Source organism: Pinus tabuliformis, chromosome 1_2, assembly GCF_031772625.1.
Source record: "Pinus tabuliformis cultivar Carrire ecotype Pingquan chromosome 1_2, CPIR1, whole genome shotgun sequence".
NCBI lineage: Eukaryota > Viridiplantae > Streptophyta > Pinopsida > Pinales > Pinaceae > Pinus > Pinus tabuliformis.
The window spans coordinates 42,535,756-42,561,680 of NC_142298.1; the positions used below are offsets into that span (position 1 = coordinate 42,535,756).

General features: G+C 40.2%; 1 protein-coding gene and 1 pseudogene across 1 annotated transcript in view; both read right to left on the reverse strand.

The window, feature by feature from the left end:
- Positions 1 to 25,925, reverse strand: part of LOC149204310 (NAP1-related protein 2-like) — a 165,837-nt gene that overhangs the window by 45,643 nt on the left and 94,269 nt on the right. The window contains exons 4-7 of the mRNA XM_089394688.1: positions 22,603 to 22,674; positions 22,285 to 22,398; positions 22,035 to 22,096; positions 21,787 to 21,847 (exon numbers count right to left, since the gene is read on the reverse strand). Of these exons, the coding sequence (XP_089250814.1) occupies positions 21,787 to 21,847; positions 22,035 to 22,096; positions 22,285 to 22,398; positions 22,603 to 22,674 (309 nt within the window). The remainder of the gene's footprint in view (positions 1 to 21,786; positions 21,848 to 22,034; positions 22,097 to 22,284; positions 22,399 to 22,602; positions 22,675 to 25,925) is intronic.
- LOC149204311 (T-complex protein 1 subunit zeta 1 pseudogene) lies at positions 1,315 to 2,072 on the reverse strand (annotated as a pseudogene).

Consider the following 25,925-nt stretch of genomic DNA (forward strand, 5'->3'; position numbering starts at 1 on the left):
TAGTGCATGCTCAACATATTACATATTAGCAACTAAAAGAAACAAAAACAAACACACCATATGACACAATTGTTTTTGGACTAATGTCCCCAGAAAAACCCAATGAAGGAAAATTGGTGTAGCTATCTGAGGGTTTTCTTATTAAGCAATATCAGAGTACAATCTGGGTGCCGAAACTGGCCTACCCAACAGAGGATTCCTTAGCAATAATACCTCTCCGTTTCAAACAAATCTACTGGCTAAAACCCCGGATAATCCTTCCGGCAGCTACTTAACACCAATCTTCCCTTGAAACCCCAGCGTTTGCCCAATCTGGACCGCATCAACCTCTCCTAGCCCAACGTTGGCCCTGCTTTAGCCTATCTTGGCCTGCGTCAGCTACGCTGGCCCCTCTAGTGCTCTGTGCAGCACTTAGCTGCCTCTGCGTGGCCTTGCGTGAGCATTGGCTGCTCCTGCGTCTCTCTCTCTGGTTGCTCTGCTGCTGTCTTGGCACTATCTCTACCTCTCTGTCTCTCTGTACTCAATGCCCCTCAGCTGCTCTCCCAATCACTGATTCTATCTCTCTTAACAAACCCCGCTCTAGAGAATAGAATGACTGATCACTCTGGTGTATTCTCCAAGTGACCCTCAAGCCTCCTCTTATACTTTTCCTATTGACATCTCAATGGCTAAGATTAAGTCCCTAATCAACGGCTAAGATTAGATCTGGCTTGATCCATGTCTTTTGGACCATTCTAACACAGATTCATATTAATACACATTAATATTTTATTTTCCCTAAGTTTAGACTTAGGGACTCCATTAAAAATATTAATTATTTTAATATCTCTTGATCTGTTTAGAATCTACCTAAACCCTTTCTTTGTATTGGAGATCTCATGTGCCCCAACCTCTCCACCAAATTTCATGGCTAGAGCACATCGAATGCTACCCCAAATCAACATTTCGTCCTCAAACATATTTCTCATTGTTGCCCATAACCTTTGCTTACCTCCTCCTTTGACATCAATAGCAAGGGGTTATAGATATCTTATAGCCTGTAAAAGAGTCCTCAGTGTCGCTGTCATCATTGCTTTAATGCTTTAAAACCTACAATGTATTGTTCTGCATCATTGACTAAATGCTACTCCAGATGGCTTATTAGAGCTCCTCCATATTGAATGAATGTTGCTCAAAAGTGAGCGTTGCTCTATATGACATAAACATTGTAAGAGCGGTGCAAAATATTGTTGTGAGAACACTCTGAAAGCAAGAATATTGTTGAGATAACACTTTGAAAGGAAAACATGGTATGCATGAGAATTGTATGATGATTTAAACCAATAATTCAGATTTTCTTCCAATCTTGAGTACCAACAGAAAGGCTTCAACCCCTTGAACAGTCTTCTTGAATGTGTGTATGAGATGCTGGCTTGTAGCAACTTCAAAATTCTCCAGTCCCCAAGAAAATAGATCTATTTTCAAGTGTGTTTTTAACGTCCTTAACTTGAGCGATAGTATAATCATTATGTCCTTTTATTAAAAATGTACATGAGTGGGGATTCCCAATAATTTCCATAAAAGAATACTTTAATTCTCCTAGGGCATGCTCATATACAAGCCCAACCCATCCAAGAACATTAGGAGTCATATCATCAACAGAATTGATAGCTGCTCACCATGTTAAAACCAATCTCTCCATATTGTGCCTCTTTGCTCTCCTCAAAGCTATACTACTTTCTTTTGCAAGAAGAGCAAGTGGCATAGGGTCTATTCACTTTTAATTAATCACAACAAAATTGTTGTTAGATCCATCACAAACCTTCTTCTACAGGCTAAATGATATTTTGAGTTTTCTCATCTACTTATTTTCTTTTTGCTAAAACCATTTTCTCCCTCTGCTCTGCATTTGAATACAATAAAGTTGTGTTTACTCAAGTATTTCATATTCTAGAGATACATAGCAAGTCAACATGTACCAATTCTCCACTTGTTTCTTCATGTCGGAATGTCAAGTTCCATGACCAAGAAACAGGCTTCAACTGGATGAGAATCTATTCAAACTTATGCCTCATATGAATAATGTCCACCATAAATAGATCAATAGATTCCGTTGGCCTTTAGGTACAAAGCACCACATTCCCAACAAATGTCAGTTAATTGATATGCAACTGTTTCAAGAGCTTTGTCCTAAGATTTGTCCTTGCTACCATTTTTAACATCTCCCTTTCAGGCGCTTCCTCCATAAGAACTAAGTTTTTGAAATTATCAAGAAAATCCAATGTAGTTCTTTTTGCAATATCAAATCCATCCACTAGCATAAGCGGGTGCATTCCTTCACTAATGTAACTTTCTGTTTTTTTTCATTAGCTCCCCAATGAAAAGAAATGGAGATGTTATGCCATCTCCACTTATATCATACTGAGTAGCAGCTGGGATATGAACAAAAGCTGAACTAAGTTTTGCTTTCCTGTGCATTGAGTGCACTCCCCCCTTCTTTTTTTTCACAATTTGCCGCTTTGTTGATGTTGGGTCATCTTCTATAGACTCTTCATAACATAATAGCACCGTAACTTACATCATTAAGGAGGCTGCATTAATCACTGGAAGAACATTGTTCCAAATACATTTGGAAAATAAACATTGCTGCTCAAATAACCCTGGAAAATTGAACATTGTTTGGAAAATAAACACTACTGTTCAAATGAACACTGCTCCAAATAGGCTTCAAAATGTATTAACATTGCAAGAACGCATTGGATAGACACATTGCAAAGCATTGTAAGAATTTTGTTGGGAGAACACTTTGTAAGGCATTGCATTGTTGGCTTTATAAGGTTGTTGAAAGCATGTTGGAATATAAGAGGCATAATAATAATAATAATATGTCTGCATATTAATTCAATGTTTGCAATGAAAGATGGAATATAATAATGCATTATAATAATAACCGTGCAATATTATCACTGCATATGTTGGCAATAATGAATTTGTATTAATGTTGCTCCATCACTCCATGTATTGTAATGTATCAATCAACAACCCCAACAAATAAGCAACCAATACCAATATGAGCCATGTCGATTTTCAACCATATTCACCATCATAACCAAAATAATATTCACTATTTACCAACATATTCACCAAGATAATATTCACTATTTACCAACTATTCACCAAGATAATATTCACTATTTACCAACATATTCATAGAGATAATATTCACCAAAGCTTTGCACCAAGATAATATCCACTTGAAATTGCATGATCATGCTTGACTAATTCCAATAATGATTTACCTGTCAAATAAATTCTCATGCACCATGATAAAAAGAAACACCAAATATATCCACATGTGAATTCCACTCATCATTAAATCTGCCCATGGTTTATATAAACAACTCATGGTTTTTCTTGATAACCATTTTTCTTTCGAACCAAACCCATTACCAAAAGGTTTAGAAAACTATGTGCTCCTCCTCCAAACCATTCATTATTTAATATAACCATTGCTCCGATTATAATAATACTGCCATATAAAAGCTCCTCTGAATATCAACATGGTTATCACACCCCAACTTTGTTATCAACTCAACACTGCTCCATGTAATTGCAATAACAAATTAACCCTGGCAAATAATCTTGGGAATATATATATGCAATTAGATAGGGAAAATATATATATATATATGCGAGGAGATAGTGTGTTGCCATATCTCAATGTTGTTATCAACTCAATGCTGCTCCATGTAATTGCAATACCAAATTAATCCTGGAAAATAACCTTGGGAAAATATATATATGCCAGTAGATAGTGTATTGCCATATAAACATTGTTCCGATTATGTATCTGCAGATTTTGTAGAAGATGGATTTATTGTATCAGTCGGAGCCTGGCACATTTCTTCACGGATTTTCACTTTGCGAGGTGTAAGATCATGGGTAATGAAATCACCGAGGCAAAAATAATAGTTCCACTGTAGTTTGAGTTTCATCAAGGGGTAAATTATGTTATGGAAATACGGGTGTCCAAAGGGCTGTATCCAAGGGACAACAATATCGATGGGGCACTCGTGCTGCTTAAGTTTAATATGATCGTTGCACAATACCCTGACATTGTCTTAAGGTTTAATATAGTCGCTGCACATGATCATATGCTCCAATGTAGTATATATAACACTGTTATAATATATTTGCCATCACATTTACGTATATCACCATTGAGTTATGTAATATTTAAACGTTGAAATTTGTAATGTATCACCATATTAACACATCCTATTGCATTGTAAACACCACTGTCCTTCAGACTCTGTAAGGCATATTTGTAATTGTTTTGGCTTTACCGATTTTGAATATTTTGTAACACATTGAATATATCACCTCACCCATCATACAATATTATATAGGGTTGCACCAGATTGTCAATGCTGCATATGATAATTATATTTTGTTGTAATAAAATCCGCTATGGCCATATAATAATATTATATCGACCAATGCCCACCAACAATATATTTATCAACAGGCTGCACACACTGAAGGTCTCTGGCACCAACACTCCTAAAGGAATATAGACATCCCAGACTTTATGGCAATCGTTTCTGTGAATTTAAAAAAAAAATATTTCCAAGTATAACACTGCCTTATACTGCCTTACTTGTTGCGTTAATATAAATGAACCCAGATGTTGTCCATAATATTATAACGCTTATGTCAATAATGTGCACCACCCTGTACAACTCAATTATCGCTCAATTATAAGAAAGTTGTGTGGGAGCTAGGGCTCAAAACCCTAATTCGTCTCCTTTTTATATATCCAACTTATAATTGAAAGTAGTGGCAAGGATTTGGAGCACCCAGAGGAAAGCGATGTAAATTTTGACAATTCGAGATTTCTTATTATGATCAGATTGAGAGTTGATTTCAAAATCTTCATCACAACATGCAAAGTCGAGCACTGAATTGTTTAGCTAAACCGGATGCAAATTTTTGTCGTCCATGGTAAATATATGGAAGAATGGACTGAATCAAACCTCGTCATCAACATGCTTCTGTTGAGGATGGTGAAATTGTTGTTTTTGCTGTGAAATTTAGTATTTTTCAAGGTGATGCTGGTGGTGTGAGCAGCTCAAACAATTGCGATGAGAGTAAAGTTCTTTCCAGATGCAATGTCTCAGGACAACATGTCTTCATAAAAACTGAAGGTGGTTCTGGGTGTGTACTCGATAACAATGAATATCTGACATCTGACTTTAACAGTAAATCCGAATTTCGGCCTCAATTTCTCTGTGGCTTTGGAAACCTCCTTCTCCACTCAATTTTGTGCCAACCTTCTCTGTAACTGATCAAATCCAGGTCAATTCTTCAAAATTTGGAGTGTAACGCATGCTGGCACATATCAGAACGCCATGTATTCCCTGCATTTGCCAGTAATTTAATGTTGCCAATGCCAATATAATGATAACTGCGCATTAACATATTTTATTCCTCAATAATTCCAATGCCAGCCAATATGCCTCAGTGCTGCACACTGTATAAATAATGTATTTGCCAGATATATATCAATGTCATCATATCATCACCAACCCCTCCATATAATATCAACATAACCCAGGATATTAACCATAGTTGCATGGTATTAACGCACAATGTCCTTTTGATGATTTATTTTTAACCTATTTCTCTGACACTTCCTGGAAAGGATCTCTACCAACATCCGTTTTATTTCAGATTAATACGTTGCCAATTTTATTTAGCATCTGATATCTGTCACCTCTATCTATATCCTATGCCTGCGTTACTCCCTTTGAATATGTCCTGGAGCATCACATCTAACAGTGCCTACATACAAGACAAGAATGATACTTATGTGCTGGTTTACCTGCTCATAAATTTTGCATATCTCCATCTTCATTTCTGCATCTTCTTCCCTTCAAATCTGCTTCACATCAGCTTCACAAGTGCCAAGTAACTAATGCATAATTGCTCAATCAACTCCCTCACATTCTCCCATACTCTAACCTTTATATCCCTTCCAAAATCACATCTTTTATAAAAATAGTTTTCTGGTTGTTTGCATCCCACATGGGAATATAAAGTGAATAGGCTTGACTCTTCGCCTTCCACTCATTCATTTCCAAACTCTTCAGATCTTGAATATTGGAACACAAAATAAATAATCCATCCAATATTAATTGCAGCCATATGTAATGATATGCATCAACCTAAGATCAACAACAAATAACAATATTTATCATTAATGCATCACAACAATCTTTGCAACAAATTTGCCTTTGCCTTGGACTCTTGCCTTTGCATCACAAAAATTAAGTTTAATCAATAATTTCACATCACAAATTCTTCATTAAACAATCCCTGCAACATTATCCAAGCATCAAGCCATCAACATGCCATCAAGGTATTTGTTGCTCCATTGTCCCTTACTCTGCTGCTCCTTTGCTTGTTGTTCTTGTGCTGCTTCATTGCCATCAATGACCATATTGCCAACAACAAAAATAATTTCCAGTCGCTGCAATAAAATTTCATAGCGAAATTTTCTGAGTTGTAGAATAATTTCGTAGCGCCGAAATTTTAACACAAAACCCCAATAAGGGGAAAACCAAGAATCAGTTCTTCTTAGTCAATCAATGTTCAGCATAGTCCAATTTGTACATCAATAACCAGTCAAAGTCAATCCTTTGACTACCAAGAGAGTCAAACCAAGTCAACGCCATTAAAAAATCAACAACTTGTTACCAGTCAATAATCTAGTCAAAGGACCAAATTTCATCTTGTAGTTTCCATAGTAAAACTTAGTCAAAGTCAACAGTCAACCCTGCAATCAATGCTCAGTAGAACAGTCTGAAATTTGGTCAACTCAGAGTCAAAGATTCAACCTTCTTCCTCAGTCAAAGATTTGGACAAATAGACAAATTCCTCCTGCAATTTTCGATCAAATGCCTCAAGTCACATCTGCAGTCAAAGTCCAATCAAAGCCTGTGGTCAACCTCAATCAACATGCCTAGAACAACAGTCAAACAGAGTCAAAGATTCTTGGAATATTCGGCCACCCAAAACAGTCCAAAAACTCAATCAAAACAGATCCAATCAGCCCAAGTCAACACAGATCAAAAGAGAGAGAAAGATGATAGTCAATGCAGAAAAAAAATGCCCTTTGATTCCTTCGCACATGTGAGAGATCCACAATTTCAAACCAAATTAATGTGATCATGGATGTCCAAATGAGGTCCAACAAAGATCTATTTATATGAGAGTTCGGAGGTGGCTTTTCCTCTTGTGGGGCCAACTTGATGATCTTTGGGCCGACCTAATCAAATCCACAAATATGTATTTTCTTCATCATTTTGATGATGAAATTCTGAAGCTACCATTTTCAACACTCCCTCTCAGTGCGGGAAGGATTTTCAGCCACATCATAAGACTCATCTGGAATGTACATGTCTCAACATAAGAGAAGCTCATTTCATCTCATCTCAGCGTAACAATGATGGCTCGATAAATAGAAGAAGAAGAACGATCCACACTAACAATAAGGGAGATCAATTTACCACAACCAAGTCCATTGTAGTGATAAATGACCTCGGTAAAGATCACACACCCTATGTCCATTGATTGATCCTCACCCAACTTGATCCTAAGTGATCAAGTGGTAGAACACCTACATCCAACACTTAGGAGATATCAATTTACCACAACCAAGTCCATGGCAACAGCGTTCAACCTTGTTAAAGATCACACACACCTAAGTCTCCTCAACCACTAGACAAATGGGTGGCAATCCCGGCAAGCTTAACCATCTCTATATGGCCCTTGGTCAATAATTACACAAAGGTGACTTGCAGGTAGGATGCAGATTGGGGTATGTACTCAGCCACTCCATGGCTTCAAGAAGTCCCCTCACACCAAAGAGCCTCACTGCTCATCCCTCCCCCACCAAGTCCATGGCTAGTCAAAAGACTGCGGGAAGAGCATATGCTCAATGTTCCCTCTCGAGGGGGGCTACATTCTCATGCACTCCAAGTTGTTCTTTGAAGAATATGAACTTTGATTTCGGCAAGGGCTTGGTGAGAATGTCTGCAACCTAATCCTCAATCGACATGTGTTAGAGCCTCACTACTCCTCTCTATACCAAACCTCTAATGTAGCGGTACTTAATCTCGATGTGCTTCAACCTATCATGGAATACTAGATTCTTTGAAAGTTTGATCCCGCTTTAATTGTCACAATATATCACAATCGTATCTGGCACATGATCAAACAGCTCTACAAAGAGCTTCCGCAACCACACAGCCTCACAGCTAACCATACTAGCTACAATATACTCTGCCTCGGTTGTACTGAGAGTGACAAAATTATGCGTCCTATTCATCCGGGAAATCAAAGCAAATCACAACCTAAATCAGAACCCTGGTGTGCTCTTCCTGTCAGTAACACTCCCAGCCCAATCCGCATCTATATATCCATGCAATCTCAAATCATTTACAGAGGCAGATCTCAATCCATAATTAATCATCCCATGTAGATATCTCAACACATGTTTTGCAGCCATCCAGTGACCATGCAAAGGTTCCACCATGAACTAGCTCAAGGTGTTAATAGCAAAACATATATCTAAAATGGTGTTGATGAGAAACATAAAAGCCCCAATCAATTGTTGGTACATAGAAGGATTCGCTAGATCTGGTACCGCAGCATCACCACATAACTTCTTTAAACCTTTCCTCCATCAGTGTGGCCATGGATTTGCAATCTACCATCCCAAATCTCTGCAAGAGCTTGATAACATATTTCCTTGGTTGAGGAAAATTTCTACAAGTTTCTACAAGACCTCTAAAAGCCCAAGAAATAGTACATCAACCCAAGACCTTTTAGTTTTATCTAAACATTCAAAGGCAACCTCCCTCTTACACCAGATAATCAGAGGCTCTGCTCCTGTCAAGAATAAGTCATTAACATATAAAACCAAAATCAAAGGCATGCCTTAGACAACCCTGAAGTAAAGGTTCAAGTCAGCATTACTTCTAGTGAATCCTAGCTTCATCAGGTATCCACCAATTCCAGCATACCAAGCCCTAGGGGCTTGCTTCAATCCATAAAGGGTTTTCTTCAATACACAAACATGGGTTTCCCTGTCATGTTACTCAAAGCCCTGCGGTTGCTCCAAGTACACTTCTTCCTTGAGTATGCCATGAAGAAAGGTTGTCTTCACATCCATTTGATCAAGAATCCAACCCTGATTAACAGCTAAAGCAATAATGGACTAGATGGTGGTATGTATGGCAACATGAGCAAATATCTCATCATAATCTACTCCCTCTTTCAGGGATAATCCTCTAGCCATGAACCTCACTTTAAACTTTTCAATGCTACCATCAGTTGCATGTTTGATTTTGTATATCCACTTGGAAGTCACAACAAACTTCCCCTCAGGTCTCGAAACAACCTCCTTTACATCATTTTTCATGATGGACTGATATTCCTTTGTCATGGCATCTCTCCAAACTTCCTCCTCCACGGCTTCTTCATAGCTACAAGGTTTAGATTCTATGATGTCGCTCATCAATGCAGCATATCCCTGGTATTTGTGAGGTTGCTTGCTCTCTCTGAAGGTGCATCTAGGGGCTAAGTGTCTTTCTGCATCCTATAATGTATCACGAAGCCACAAAGGTTTCTTCCTAGAAGGAGGATCAGAAGTAGGAGGATCCAAAGTTGCCATAGGCTCATATAGAAGGTCAGGCTCAGGGATGGATGGTTATGCAACTACATCAATAGTATCATCTCTTCTATCAGTGTTGGCAGGGATAGGAGAGTCCCTTGTTTTTCCAAGGGCAGCATCTTCATCAAAGGTCAAATCCCAGTTGAACTCAATGTTCCTCTGCCCTGGGACATATATTTTGTAAGCTTTAAAATTTTCACAATAGCCAACAAACGTACCTTTCTTTCCTAAAGCCTCTAGCTTTGACCTTTTCTACTTCGATACATGAAAGTAGATAGGGCAGCCAAATATTCTCAAATGTCCAACTTTCGGTTTCACACCTATAAATACTTCTTCAGGAGTCTTGTCTCCCAAGGCTTGATGAGGACTCCTATTTTGGACATATATTGCGGTATTTGTTGCTTCTCCCCATGGAAACATAGGAAGTTTTTTATCATGAATCATGGCTTTGGTTGCTTCCAAGATGGTCTCGTTCCTTCCTCTCAGCAACTACATGTGGTTGAGGGTTGTATGGAATAGTCAGCTCCCTCTTAATCCTAGCATCTCTGCATAAGTCTTTGAAATCATTTGAGGTGTATTCGCCTCCATTATTTGTCCCCAGGGTCTTGATCTTCTCTCCAATTTGATTTTCCACAAGAGTTTTGAAATCCCTAAACACACGGAAAACCTAATCCTTGGTCTTCAAGGAGAAGATGCTAGTCTTACGTGAGAAGTCATCAACAAAGATCACATACTATAGATATCCTCCAAGAGATGTCACCGGCATGGGCCCACAAAGGTTAGAATGAATGAGTTGAAGAATCTCTTTAGATCTACTACTACTAGAAGGGAATGGTCCCTTGACATTCTTTCCACTAGCACATCCCTGACATACACCTTCATGATCCACCTGAATCTTGGGAATCCTTGAAACCATCCTGCTCAAGTCAAGCAAAGCCTTGTAATGAAGGTGAGCAAATCTCTGGTGCCAAAGCTCACACTGATTAGTGGTATCATGGACCAATGCTTGAATTGGTCGACCACACATTCTGTATAGGCCTTCATTTCTGACACCAAGTGTGAAGGTTGCCCTTAAGCTAGAATTCCTTGGCCAAGCAAGGACTTTTCCATTAATGAATGCAACTCTAAACCCTTTGTCTTCCATGGCAGAAATGGAGACAAGATTCTTCTTCAAGCTCGGCACATATAGCACATCTTGTAGATGAATGGTTTGACCAGAATCTAAATGAAAAGAAACAAAGCCAAACCCTTTGACAGGATGAGCAGAATTATCCCCAAGTATAATTTTCAAATTAGACTCCATCTCAACCAAATTTGAGAGGATTTCACAATACCCAATAAAGTGTCTAGATGCCCCACTATCCACTGTTAAAATTGGCAACTAGGGAAAAACTTCATGTGGGTCATCCTATTCATGGCTGATAATATTTTTATTAGATTCCTCTCGTCGAGAGGTGTAGGATTGATATAAAGATTATCCGATTCCGATCAGTATTCATGGAGATATGAATTTATTTTGATTATGGAATTATTATCAAGCCGACCTACAACTCATGTAGGCTCAGAAGCCCAACAGTCACATCTATTCAAACACCAACGTTGCGTATAAATACAGGAGGACTTTTCCTCATTTGCACTCACTCATCTCATCACATCTCTCTCTCTCTACTGCGCAGAAAAGAGTCTCTTCTCTACTGCACAGAAAAGAGTCTCTTCTCTACTGCGCAGAAAAGGGTCTCTCCCTCACACATTTGAAGCCGGACACTACTGAAACTGAACTTGCAACTGCAGAAGTAAAGATTGACCTGCGTGGACTAGAAGATCTCCTCATTTGAACTGCGTTGTAGGTTCATCTGAACCTTCTCTGAAAGCCGCAACTTTTGGTGGTGGAATCAAGTCAATCCGATGGACAGTTTGCAAGATATCGAGTGCCCTAGTTTGAAGCCGGAAGTTGCTGAAACTGAAGTTGCAACCGCAGAAGTAAAAATTGACCTACGTGGACTAGAAGATCTCCTCATTTGAACTGCGTTGTAGGTTCATCTGAACCTCCTCTGAAAGCCACAACTTTTGGTGGTGGAATCAAGTCAATCCGACGGACGATTTGCAAGATATCGACTTGCCCTAGTTTGAAGCCAGAGGCTGCCGAAACTGAAACTGCAACTGCAGAAGTAAAGTTTGACCTGCGTGGACTAGAAGATCTCCTCATCTAAATTGTGTTGTAGGTTCATCTGAACCTCCTCTGGAAGCCGCAACTTTTGGTGGTGGAATCAAGCCGATCCGACGGTCGGTTTGTGAGATATCGCCTGCCCTAGTTTGATGATGAAGCCGCTAATGTTGATGTTGCTGATCTAGGGTTTGCTACTGCTGATATAAATCAGATTTATTGTACTATTTCTCTCTACTGAATTATTGAAGATAAAATAAGATTTGATCAAAGGGTTTCCCCACACATTGTGGGGTTTGTCCCTAGCTAGCCGCCACATCTTGTGTCTCTTGTATTGGCTTGTTTTCTGTAGATCATTTAATGTTCTATCTGCACTTTACTTTATGTACATTTGATTGCTAATCTATGGAACATAATAAGAAAGAGAAGTAAATTGTTATAAGCATAGAACATACCATAACTTAACATCCACCAGCAAGGTATCAATGTTATTTGAAGATAAGCTAGAAAGAGCAGCAACAAGATAGTATTTAGATTGAATATTAGCAACATTATCAACACACCTTTTATTCTATGACCTCTTTTGAGGGCGTTGAGTCTCTTCAAAACTTGCATGGGCAGCAGGACCTCTTCCTCTCCTTTTATTGAGTTTGTTCTTGTTGCCATTGTTGTTGTTGTTGGGCCTTTAGTATTTCTTCTATCAGGACAATCTCAGGTGTTGATTTGGGGTAGCATCGGATGTGCTCTAGCCACGAAATTTGGTGGAGAGGCTGGGGCACATGAGATTTCCAATGCCCGGAAAGGGTTTGGGCAGATTCTAAACAGATCAGGAGATATTAAAATAATTAATATTTTTAATGGAGTCCCTAAGTCTAAACTTAGGGAAAATAAAATATTAATGTGTATTAATATGAATCTGTGTTAGAGTGGTCCAAAAAACATGGATCAAGCCAGATCTAATCTTAGCTATTGATTAGGGACATAATCTCGACCGTTGATATGTCAACAGGAAAAGTATAAGAGGAGGCTTCAGGGTCACTTGGAAAGTACACCAGAGTGATCAGTCATTCTATTCCCTAGAGCGAGTTTTGCTAAGAGAGATAGAATCAATGATCGAGAGAGCAGCACAGCAGCCAAGGAGAGCGACGCAAAGCCAGCAAGGGCTCACGCAAGGCCACGCAAAGGCAGCCAAGCGCTGCACAGAGCACCAAAGAGGCCAACGTGTTTGACGCAGAGGCCCAGAAAACTGACGCAGGGCCTCCTGGTGTTGCTGATGCAAGCCAAGAAAAGCTAACGCAGCGCCTGCTGGGGAAAGAGAGGGGCTGACGCAATCCAGATTGGGCAGACACTGGGGTTGCAGAGCAGTTTTGTGCTGAGGAGCTGCTGGAAGGATTTTCCGAGGTTTCAGCTAGGAGATTTCTCTCAAACTATGAGGTATAGCTGCTAAGGAAATTCTTTGTTGGGTAGGCCAGTTTCGGCACCTAGATTATACTATGATATTGCTTAATAAGAAAACCCTTAGATAGTTGCAGCGGTTTTCCCGCATTGGGTTTTTCCGGGGACATTGGTCCAAAAATAATGGTGTCATGTGGTGTGTTTGTTCTTGTTTCTTTTAGTTGTTGATCTATAATATGTTGAGCATGCACTAGTGTTTATTTTCAGTATTTACTTTGTAAATAACTTGTTGAAGAAAAATAACAAGTAGGTAGGAATAAATCAGAAAAAGTGCATGAAGGATTTCTAAACCAAGTAAACTTAGAAACTTCAACATGGTATCAGAGCGTGATTGCAGATCACGGGAGGACTAAAAGACATCAGCCGAGCGGAGCAATAGCAGCAGAAAACAGTTGTCCCAAGGTGACAGAAGTTGTTTCTAGCAGCGCAGAAGCCAAGAAGTGTGACGCAGAGCCAGCCAGAGCCACACAGAAGAAGTCGGGAGCTATGGAGAGCCTCAGAGAGGCCAGTGTTGCTGATGCAAAGGGCCAGAGGGCTGACGCAGGGCATCCGAGGGCTGACACAAACCCATATGGAGTGATGCAGAGCTAGTCTGAGGTAGAGAGGGGCTGACGCAGTTCATAGAGAGGCAGTTGCTGGAGTCTAGAAGGCTGCAGAAATATTGTAGAGTGGAGCTGGTGAGGCACTGTAGTCAAAACAGTACCTGACAGAGAAAGGCCAGAGGAGTTGTTACCGAGGGTTTCTAGCCAAGCAACCTAGATCAGCAATGCAGTTGCACAAGACGATCAGAGTAGGGGGCCTCTTGACAAGCGGCAGAAGGATTTCCAGGAGGGGAATCAGGTCTCAGAGGGAGTCCAGAAGAGAACTTCCAAACGGGAAGTAGAGACTCAAAGGAGTCGAACAGAGAACTTCCAGGAGGGAAGTAGAGAAGTGTCATGGCACTAAACGGGGTAAGAGACCAGGATAGAATGGATGGAGCATCAAACTTCGCAGTCTGGAAGGCCAGAATCTTATCAGTGCTTGACAAGAATCGTGTCAAGAACTTCGCCTTGAAGGTTATAGCTATCCCAGTAGACCCCAATGATAACGACAAGTACGAAGAGGCGATGGCGAGGGCCAAGTGCATTATCCTTGACGGGGTCAAGGATCATGTGGTACCACATATACCTAAGGAAAAGGCAATTGAGATGTGACCAGTCAAAAATCAACAATTTATTACTAGTCAACAGTCTGGTCAAAGCACTGAATTTCAGCCTGTAGCTTCCATAGTCAAATTCGGTCAAAGTCAATAGTCAACCCTGCAGTCAATGCTTAGTAGAACAGTCTGAAATTCAGTCAACTCAAAGTCAAAGATTCAGCCTTCTTCCTTAGTCAAAGATTTGGTCAAACAGACACAAAGGCCTGCAATTTTTGGTCAACTGCCTCATTCAAATCTGGAACCAAAATCTAGTCAAAGCTTGTGTTCAACCCCAGTCAATGTGCCCAGAATAATGGTCAAACAGAGTCAAAGATTCCTCGAATATTCAGCCTCCCAAAACAACCCAAGAACTCGGTCAAAATAGATTTAATCAACCCAAGTCAACGCAGTTCAAAACAGAGAGAAATGTTGATTTGGGGTTGTATCGGATGTGCTCTAACCACGAAAATTGGTGGAGAGGCTAAAGCACATGTGATCTCCAAGACCCAGAAATGGTTTGGGCAAAATCTAACCGGTTTGGGAGATATTAAAATAATTAATATTTTTAATGGAGTTCCTAAGTCTAAACTTAGGAAAAATAAAATATTAATAGGTATTAATATAAAACTGGGTTAAAATGGTCCAAAAGTCATGGATCAAGCCAAAACTCATCTTAGCCGTTGATTAGAGATTTAATCTCGTTCGTTGATGGACCAACGAGAAAAGTATAAGAGGAGGCTTGAAGGACAGTTGGACAACACACCGAGAGAGATCGAGAACTCGATTTTCTGGAGCAGGGTTTGTTAAGGAAATTGAGTGAGTGATCAGAGTTGCAGTTGAGGAACAGCGAAAAAATAGCAGAGAGGTAGAGTTAGTACCAGGAGGATTAGCATAGAGTTAGGAAAGGGACGCAGAGCCAGCTAGAGGCCACGTAGAGGCAACCAGGAGCTGCGCAAAGACAGAGAGGGTCAGCGTGTGAGACGCTAAGGGTCCAGGGGCTGACGCAGAGGCTCCAGAAGCTGATGTAGAGCCCAGAGACGCTGACGCAGCGCCTAGAGGCAGCGCTCGGAGCTTTTCATTGGACAAAATGAGAGCTGGAAAGCCTGATAACGTGACGCAGTTCCTATCAGAGTGATGCGGAGAAGCAGAAGCTGCACTGTTGCTGTGGGATCGTTCATCCGGTGTTTTAGTCAACATATCTGTTTCCAACTGAGAGGTACTACTGCTGAGGGCATTCTCTGTTAAGTGAGCCATTATGGCACCTAGGTCGTATTCTTAAACTGCATAATAATAAAACCCTCTGAATAGTTGCACCGGTTTTCCCGCATTGGGTTTTTCCGGGGACATTAGTCCAAAAACAACGGTGTCACTTGTGTGCTTGTTTACTTTCAATTGATGATTTGTATGTGTTGATACTGTACTTGTATTTATTTTCAGTATTTACATGGTGAATAACTTGTTAAGTAATTGAACAAGTAGGAAGAAATAAATCAAATAGTACATGAAGAATTTCTAACGGGTTAAACTTAGAAATTCCAACATGGTATCAAAGCATGGTTGCAGATCACATGATAACTGAATGCATCAGCCGAGCAGAGCAGTAGCAGCAGAAATAGTTGTCCCAAGTGATAGAAGTTGTTCCTAGGAGAAAGCAGCAAGGAAGGGGTGACACAAAGTGCCTGTGTCAATAGTTCGAGCCAAGAGGAGGATCAACGCAGTGGTAGAGAGGAGCAGACCTGACCTACGCAATGCCCGGTCATCTTTCTCAGCCAAGAAGGATTGACATTGTGGCCAGGAGGTGCAAATTTTGCTGGTGCCAGAATTGCGCAAAGCCTAGAGGCTCAGTTCTTCAAATTGCTGAGGTATAGGGGGCTGCGGATAATTTGCAGAGCGAAGCTGGTGGGGTATTGAGGTTAGAACAGTACCTAACAGGGGAAGACCAAGGAGGAGGGATTTCCAAAAAGGAAATCGAGACTCAGAGGGAGTCGAACCGAGGACTTCCAGGAGGGAAGTAAAGAGACTCAAAGGAGTCGGAAGAAGAGTAGATGGCAATGAATGGGCTGAGAGATTAGGATAGACTAGACGAAGCTTCCAACTTTGTAGTCAAGAAAGCCAGGATCTTGTCCATTCTAGACAAGTATCGCATCAAGCACTTCGCCTTGCAAACAATAGCGTTCCCAGTTGACCGAGCTGAAAATGAGAAGTACGAGGAGGCAGTGGCCAGGGAAAAGTGCATCATCCTTGATGGGGTCAAGGATCATGTGGTGTCACATATTGCCGAGAAGGACACGGCAAATGAGATGTGGGAGGCCCTGAAGAAATTGTACTAGCATGCTTTCGTGCAAAGGAAGATGTTACTTGAAAATCAGTTGTGGTCATACCAGATGCAGAAGGGAGAGCATATAGATGTCTTCCTCGGTGGATTGAAGGAGATCCGTGATCAACTAACTTCCATAAGGGCCATGCCGAATCAAGAACTGATGGTGAGGACCGCATTGAACGCAGTCTCAGAGGATTGGGAGGTATTTGTCCAAAGCATACTGGGCAGAATGAGCCTTCCAAATTGAGAGGAACTGTGGGCGGCTCTTCATCAAGAAGAGATCAAACGAGTGACCAAGGCAGGGAGTAGCGAAAAAGGGGTCAGAATCAAGGAGGAGGAAGAAGAAGATGCGGCTCTCGCATCTGCGGGAAAGCAGGAGAAGAGAAAGAAGGACCTCTCCAAGGTCAAATGCTTCCATTGTGGGGAACTGGGTCACTACTTGAACGAGTGTCCGAGGAAAAAGAGTAAGGGAGAGGCTTCTGAGACCAAGGCAGTGCCAGCAAGGGTGGAGAAAGAAGTGGAGACAAATGATGACTGTGCCATGAGTGCTCATGCGCCACTTGAGAGGAAGTGGGGAGACATCGAGTTGTAGTCAGATGGACTACAGACGATGAGGGGCAAGATCCTTGAGGTACCCAACCTCTTGGATTATACATTGTTATGGGAGCACTGAAGAGAAGTAGCAGGACTGGCAGATGTCGATAGAGACGGATGCGGATGGAGTGACAGAGGGTGCTACAGTGCAAGAATCCCGGGACAGCGTGAGGTAACAGTGCGAGATGCATGGAGTTGTTGCAACAGAGCAGAGGTCAATAAAGGGAACACTTGTCAGCGATAGAGGGAGCTTCAGCATCGGGAGTGTTTCTAGCCTGACAGAGATGTCAGAGTTGGGAGGATAAGTTACTTACTTCACAATAACTAAGTTGCAGTGCAGCGATTAGCAGTGGCAATGCTATGGGCAACACAATGCAGCATGATGAGAGGGGATGCAGTGCAGATGCAGCAGTGGCAATGGTAGTGGCAGGGCCATGGGCAATAGCACGGATGCAGAGGGAGTTTCCGTACAGACACAGCAGTGGCAGTGGAAGGACCATGGGCAGCAATACAGGATGCAGCAATGAAGAGGATGTTGGGGGGGAGGCCTAGCATTAGCGCAAGGACCGATGTTGGATGATCAGGTTGATACTCAGTGAGGAGTATTACTAGAGCACAGTCCTCGTTAAGAGGGAGTGTTGATTTGGGGTAGCATTGGATGTGCTCTAGCGACAAAAATTGGTGGAGAGGCTAAAGCACATGAGATCTCCAAGACCTAGAAATGGTTTGGGCAGAATCTAACTGGTTTGGGAGATATTAAAATAATTAATATTTTTAATGGAGTTCCTAAGTCTAAACTTGGGAAAAATAAAATATTAATGGGTATTAATATAAAACTTGGTTAGAATGGTCCAAAAGTCATGGATCAAGCCAAATCTAATCTTAGTCGTTAATTAGAGATTTAATCCCAGTCGTTGATGGACCAATGAGAAAAGTATAATAGGAGGCTTGAGGGTCAGTTGGAGAACACACCATGAGAGATCAAGAACTCGATTTTCTGGGGCATGGTTTGTTGAGGAAATTGAGTGAGTGATTAGAGTTGCAGCGGATGGGCAGTGAATACATAGCAGAGAGGCAGAGTTAGTACCAGGAGGATCAGCGCAGAGCCGAGAGAGGGACGCAGAGCTGACTAGAGGCCACACAGAGGCAGTCAGGAGTTGCGCAGAGCCAAAGAGGACCAGCGTGTGAGACGTAGAGGGTCCAGGGGCTGACGCAGAGGCTCCAGAAGCCGACACAGAGCCCAAAGAGGCTGACGCTGGGCCAGAGAGGCTGATGCAGTGCCTAGAGGCAACATTGGGAGAATTTCGTGGGACAGACTGAGAGCTGGAGAGCCGGATAGGGTGACGCAGTCCCTATTAGAGTGACGCGAGCAGCAGAAGCTGCATTGTTGTTGTGGGATTGTTCATCTTGTGTTTTAGCCAGAATATTTGTCTCTGACTGAGAGTGTTGATTTGGGGTAGCATCGGATGTGCTCTAGCCACGAAAATTGGTGGAGAGGCTAAAGCACATGAGATCTCCAAGACCCAGAAAGGGTTTTTGGCAGAATCTAACCAGTTTGGGAGATATTAATATAATTAATATTTTTAATGGAGTCCCTAAGTCTAAACTTAGGGAAAATAAAATATTAATGTGAATTAATATAAAACTGAGTTAGATTGGTCCAAAAGTCATGGATCAAGCCAAATCTAATCTTAGTTGTTGATTAAGGACTTAATCTCGGTCATTGAATTGTCAACGAGAAAAGTATAAAAGGAGGCTTGAGGGTCACTTGGAGAACACGCCGAGTTGATCAAGAAATCAATTTTCAGGGGCAGGGCTTTCTAAGGAAATCGAAGGAGTGATCAGAGTTGCAACTGAGAGGCAGTGAATAGAGAAGCAGAGAGGCAGAGAGAGTACTGAGAGCATCAGCGTAGAAGTCAGGATAGGGTTGACGCAAAAGTAGCCAGAGGCCACGCAGAGACAGCCAGAGGCCACACAGAGCCTTAGGAGGGCCAGCGCGAAAGAGGCAGAGGCTCCAGAGGCTGACGCAGAGCCTCCAGAGGCTGACGCTGGGCCAAAGAAGCTGACGCAGGGCCAGATAGGCTGACGCTGGGCCAGAGAAGCTGACGCAGACCCTAGAGGATGATGCTGGGATATTTCGTGGGGCAAATTGGAGCTAAGAGCTGGCCAGGGTGACACAGTCCCTATCAGGGTGACAGAGAGCAGCAGAAGTGTTGCAGTGGGATCGTTCAACTAGTGATTTAGCTAGAATATCTGTCTCCAACTAACAGGTACTACTACCGAGGGCATTCTCTGTTGGGTGAGCCATTTTTGGCACCCAGATTGTATTCTGAAACTACTTAATAATAAAACCCTCAGATAGTTGCATCTGTTTTCCCGCATTGGGTTTTTCCAGGTACATTAGTCCAAAAATAACGGTGTCACTTGTGTGCTTGTTTTTCCTTCAGTTGATGATCTGTATGTGTCAAGACTGTACTTGTATTTATTTTTAGTATTTACATGGTAAATAACTTGTTAATTAACAGAACAAGTAGGAAGAAGTAAATCAGAAAGTACAGGAAGGATTTCTAAAGATAGACTGAGAAATTCCAACAGAGAGGTACTACTGCCGAGGGCATTCTCTGTTGGCTGAGCCATTTCTAGCACCCAGGATGTATTCTGAAACTGCATAATAATAAAACGCTCTAAATGGCTACACCGGTTTTCCCGCATTGGATTTTTCCGGGGACAATAGTCCAAAAACAACGGTGTCGCTTGTGTGCTTATTTACTTTCAGTTGATGATCTGTATGTGTTGATATTGTACTTGTATTTATTTTCAGTATTTACATGGTAAATAACTTGTTAAGTAATTGAACAAGTAGGAAGAAATAAATCAGATAGTACAGGAAAAATTTCTAACTGGTTAAACTTAAAAATTCCAACAAGAAAAATGTTGGTCAATGCAGAGAAAAGATGCCCTCTGACTCCACATGTGTGAGAGATCTCTCGTAATTTCAAACCGAATTGATGTGATAATGGATGTCCAAATGAGGTCCAACGAACGTCTATTTATATGATATTTAGGAGGTGGCTTTTCCACTGGTGGGGCCAACTTGACGACCTTAGGGCCGACTTGGTCAAACCCACAAATATGTATTTCTTCATCATTTTGCTATCATGTCCTATCTTGAATGTTAAAACCAACCAGTAAAAAGGGAATGCCCTACAAATCACTAAAACATCTTGCAAAGAATATTAACCCTGACCAAAGAAGATAAATGTCATTTGAATTTTCCATTAAAAGACCTTGCACACAATATTAATCCTTAACCGAAAAAAGGGTAAATGTCTGCAATATTCCACATAATCTTCACCCAAAATCCAATATGTTAGCCATAAGAATCCTTCTAAATTGACACCAAGCATCCACGTACAAAACTTTCCTTATAGATCTATCTACAAGGAATTTGTTAAAATATCCAAGCAAGAATAAGAAAATAGTCCACCATTACTAAATACTCTAGTAAATGAATGTCCATCTCCCAAAATACAAAGGACAAAGGGAATTGTATACTAGAAAAACAACAGAGAAAAAGTACGACCAAAATGCATCATATTGTGAAAGGAGTTAAGGGTTACATGGAACGGGTTTTATAACCTGTCTTATCTCTTCCCTCCATTATTTTTGCATCAAATCTAACACTTCTGCACTACTCAATGTTCTCCATCCAATGATAACTTCTTTTCCTCCTGAGATGTCTCCTAAAGGTTCTCATTGCGCAATCTAAATTCTGAAAGAGGCTTTATTACATTACAAATTTTGGCAATAAAATATTATTTTCATTATATGACCCTAGAAATAGTTTCTGTTGAATTCACTCCCAACTTTGCTTCAATAAACTGTATCCCATTAATTCAATGGACTAATCTAAGACTGCTGAACTACTTTGGCAGTAATTTTGCAAACTTGAAAACAGTAAGCAATAGCCTTCGAGCCATGACCACTAAAACTGAATATCCAAAGCATCTATTGAGCCACCACAGAAAATCAAATGCTGTCAAAAGATAAAGAATGTCATCAAGATGGGGAAACATGGATAATTCTAAGTCCTTAATGCCCTCTGTTGCATCAGGTAACCAAGTATGTAATCTTATCTGTGTGGATTTTCCAGCAGCACCAATCAAAAGTCAAAAATATTATGCATTAAATATCATACTGCAGAAAAGAAAAAATTGGGGTGGCATCCTAAACACTTTGGAGTTATGAAAAGGCACTTTAAGGTTCAAATAAGGCACTCGCACAAGCAAAAAATGGTTGAGAGGTCTACTGTTTTAAATTGAGTCAAACAACATCGCATAATACAAGTAATAAAGTACCTCATCATGTATTCCACCAGAAGCATCTTTCGGCTGGGTCGCACTAAACCAACTGAAAAAACTGCAGCATTGATAGTATAGATGTCACATATGGAGAGACATAAAAAAATCTTTTAAAAAGTATCCAATTTTGATGATACAATGATGGATAAATACCATTATAGGGCTGAAGAGAAACAAAAATTAAATAGAATTATCTGCCTTGAAATACTTGATTTTACAATTAAACAGTCAAAGACTCAGGACACCTTTCTTCCTGAAGTGGCCGCTTCCTCCCCTCTTTGTCTGGGCCAACCCCATTTGTGAAGTCCTGCACTACACAGTAATATAGAGATGTTTCATCAGTCATAATACATAGAAGTAAAGGTTATTGACTTTAGCGAAGAAAAATTTCTAAATGCCATTGTAATACATAAAACCAATAACAAAAGCTCCAAATTTGCAACTAACTGGTGGAACTGGTGGAAAGTAACCCAAAAACTATAAATTTTAAAATACCATGCCATCTTTCCATTTTATAGTGTAGCCTGATATCGATGTGGTACCCTCATCAGAAAAACGGAATACTTTCACCAATTTTGTATCCTCAAAATAAGGATTAGGACGAAATGTCTGAAAAAGCATTATGCAGTGTAATTGACATCAATACTTTAGTGTGTCAGAAATCCAAAGTTTGAAACAAGCATTCATTCAACATTCAGTCATAATCTAAGCAACAGACTTTTTTCAACTCTCAAAAAACACATTATTCACAACATACATCATATAGTTTTAAAATTTTGCAACATTCACTCAAAGGAAGATATCACCACTCACAAAAGTAATGCGGTACCCAGACTTCACATCCTTGAAATCTTCAACATCAAGGGATTGCAAATATATAAAAACCTACAAAAAATACAAGGAAAATACATTAGCTTCAGTAATAGAAATAGGCTCGCAAATGACAACTTACTTCTGAGCTAGCTGATGAACCCTAGCACAAAGACAAAAAGTTGCATTACCAATCAAAGGTGCAAAACATATAGAAAAAGTAACGAAAATAATTAAACATGACTTGTGATGGGATAATCTCTCTATAGGCCTTATTCACCTCCATCCAATAGGAGATCTGGAAGCATTTCCGAACTATTAATCACCTCATTAGTTCTAAGGCCAACAGTAACGCTTCTGCATGAAGTTCCACTAAAATCACATATGCATATGTGAATTCACCATAAATAGCATTAAATGATATCATTGATGCAGTGACGACATTATCTAAATAAAGTCATTATACTAAATAAGGAGTGTAGCTACCTTGAAAGAGCAAATTTCAACCTGCAGTTTGCTACTCAATAACAAAATTTACCCAGTATATCATAGTTGGTTTTAGCCTCTAACCAAGTATGCCACATATCTGTAGAAAATATGATGGTAGGTTAACCCGATAATGCAATATAAATCAAAGCAGAATACTATAACCTACTTCTACTACAATTTGCGGAAGCTTAAAGATTGAGCTGAACATTATAACCAGAAGAAGAAGAATCAATGGCACAATACACATGAAAATACTTTGGGGAAAGCATCAGCTAAAAACCCCACATTATTGTATTATCATAAATGGTGGAAATACATAGGAATTATACAAAGCCTTAGTTCTCACAGCTAGCCAGCTCTTAGTACAATCCTCACAGATGCTCACAAGCAATCTTGGCTTTTCTCCAACCTTCTTCTCTGTCCTCCAAGCTCCTATTTCCTTGCGATGTTCCTTGTGGATGATTTTCTTGTTACCAAGTGGAACACCTCCTTCAAAACTGCACAATCCTCAAGGATTAAATCCTTGACTGCATGCATGAATTTTCTCCATGAGAAAACACATGCAACTGATAGTACATTGTCCTTGAACATTAATCTCAACTGAATCTTTCTCAGAATAGACATGCATGGGTTTAATCTTTGTATGCTACTACTCCAAAAGCCCTTTTGGTGAGGCTAGCACTAATATGATATGAGGAAGGCCTACATTTATAACAAGTAGACCCACCTAAAATATAATTTTAACTTCATTTGGAGTTTAATGAAGGTGATATTTTTCTTGTTCATAATTTGGGGAAGGAAGAAAATGCTTATCTACATGGATAGTAAGAGATAGGGTATTTTACAGTACAAATCATTTTCAGGATGTTACAGGGACAAGGCATCAACAATGTCTCATTTTGGAGGAGACGGACCCCTACTCAATGTTCATACAAAAGATGCAGTAGCAAGCCCAACCACACATATTCAGTGGTTGTGGAACAATCTAAACCAGAGAAAAAGTTCAAAAGTAGGCTCCCTAAAGGAAGTGCTGAAAACAAGGAAAACACACAGCTAGAAATCACCTCATTGCAGGTAGGAAGCCATATTTATTAAACGAAGGACAACGCTATGATTTTGTGATGTTTTGATGATTTCCCTGAAAGAAGACATTATATTGTTGCAGATCTTATGAATGGCAACTTAAAGCTCCATCTACACCAAAAAAAATTTATAGTGACCTTTGCACATACAAAGGATTGTGACAGGATCATGGGAGGGGGGGCGGGGCCATATTTCCTCAATTCACCAAGCCTCCATGGTCCTAGTCGAAGAGATTGGACCCTACCAAGAAGGACCTTTTGAAGGCTCCAGTGTGGATGCTGCTATACTTACTGCCATTGGAATTCTAGAACGAAAAGATCCTTGAAAATAACAGTAACAAGCTAGGGATATTTCTTAAATATTCTGAAAAGACAACTTACGAAAAAAATGCACCTCATATGCTCAGATTTGTGTCTTTGTCGATCTTTCTAAACTTCTTCCAAAATATGTAACGTTGGAAAGTCAGTATAAAGAATAGACTTGTTCACCACTCAAGTGTCAACTACCCCATGAGCAGAGTATATTTTTGAGCATTCCATCATGGTCAGAAAGCCAGAATTTTCATACTTCATCATCATCATGCAGCTTTTGGTCATCATGTTGTAATCCAAATTCTGCAGCCCTTCCGGGTCACTATGTAAAAATGATTCTAGTATGATGAATATAAAGACATGTAACACACCTAGGTAGCTTAAAATTTTTGCTAGAGATTTTTCACTCTAGGGAGTTTTTTTCCTTAGCTAATTATTTATGTTTATCAACACTAAAAAATTGAAATAATTGGTTAAGCTTTTCTCCCACTTATACCCCAAAGCTAGAGTGAGGCTTGATGGTAAAGTCTTAGGTGAGTCCTAGTGTATAGAGTCGATGTAAAATGCCATATTAGATCATGTCTAAAGTTTCACAGAATTTGGTTTGTAGAAATTTCTCATTTCCCACCCCGGTTTTCAGTTTCTCCTTATTTCTCCCATATAGTTAAATGCCCTTTCCCATAACCATACATTTAACAAGCTGGAAAAAATAAATTTGCTGAAAACACAAATTCTGGAAATTTTACAGAATGCTGGGAATTGCAGAAATAAAAATCAGCAGTAATAAACAGCCATTAAAACACATTTAAACACTGAGATTTGTGGTCAATGTGACCCTGGAAAAACCCCCTACAACTCTTGGGGAAAACCAGTTTGAGAGCTCTTCTTTATTTCTGGAAAATGCCTTTTTACAGTAAGAGAAATATTCAGCAAAAATCAGCAAGCAAACTTTTACAACTTATCTCAGCCTTGCTGAAACTCCGCCCTATGAAACTCCACTGTACAGACTTGTTGAACTCAGCCTTGCTAAAACTCCGCCCTGCTGAAACTCCGCTGCTGAAACTCCGCTGCTGAAACTCCGCTGTACAGACTTGTTGAAACTCCGCTGCTGAAACTCCACTGTTAAAACTCCGCTCTGCTGAAACTCCACTTTGCTGAAACTCCGCTGCTGAAACTCCGCAGCTCACTGTCCAGAAATCTCCCTTGCTCTCTTGCTCTCCTTCTCTCAATCTGCTCATGAAAGAATTAATGACATTTTCTTCCTTTTCCTCCTTTAATCTAACCCCAAGTGACTTTTGGGTGATCCCTAAATCCAATGGCTGAAATAGATTGAGATCTAAGGCTGAGATTAAATGCTCATTTAAATCTCACTTTTTATTTTTTAATTCACCCCACTTTTAATAAAGACCCACTTAGTCATTTTTTCCAAAGTCACTTTTCCTT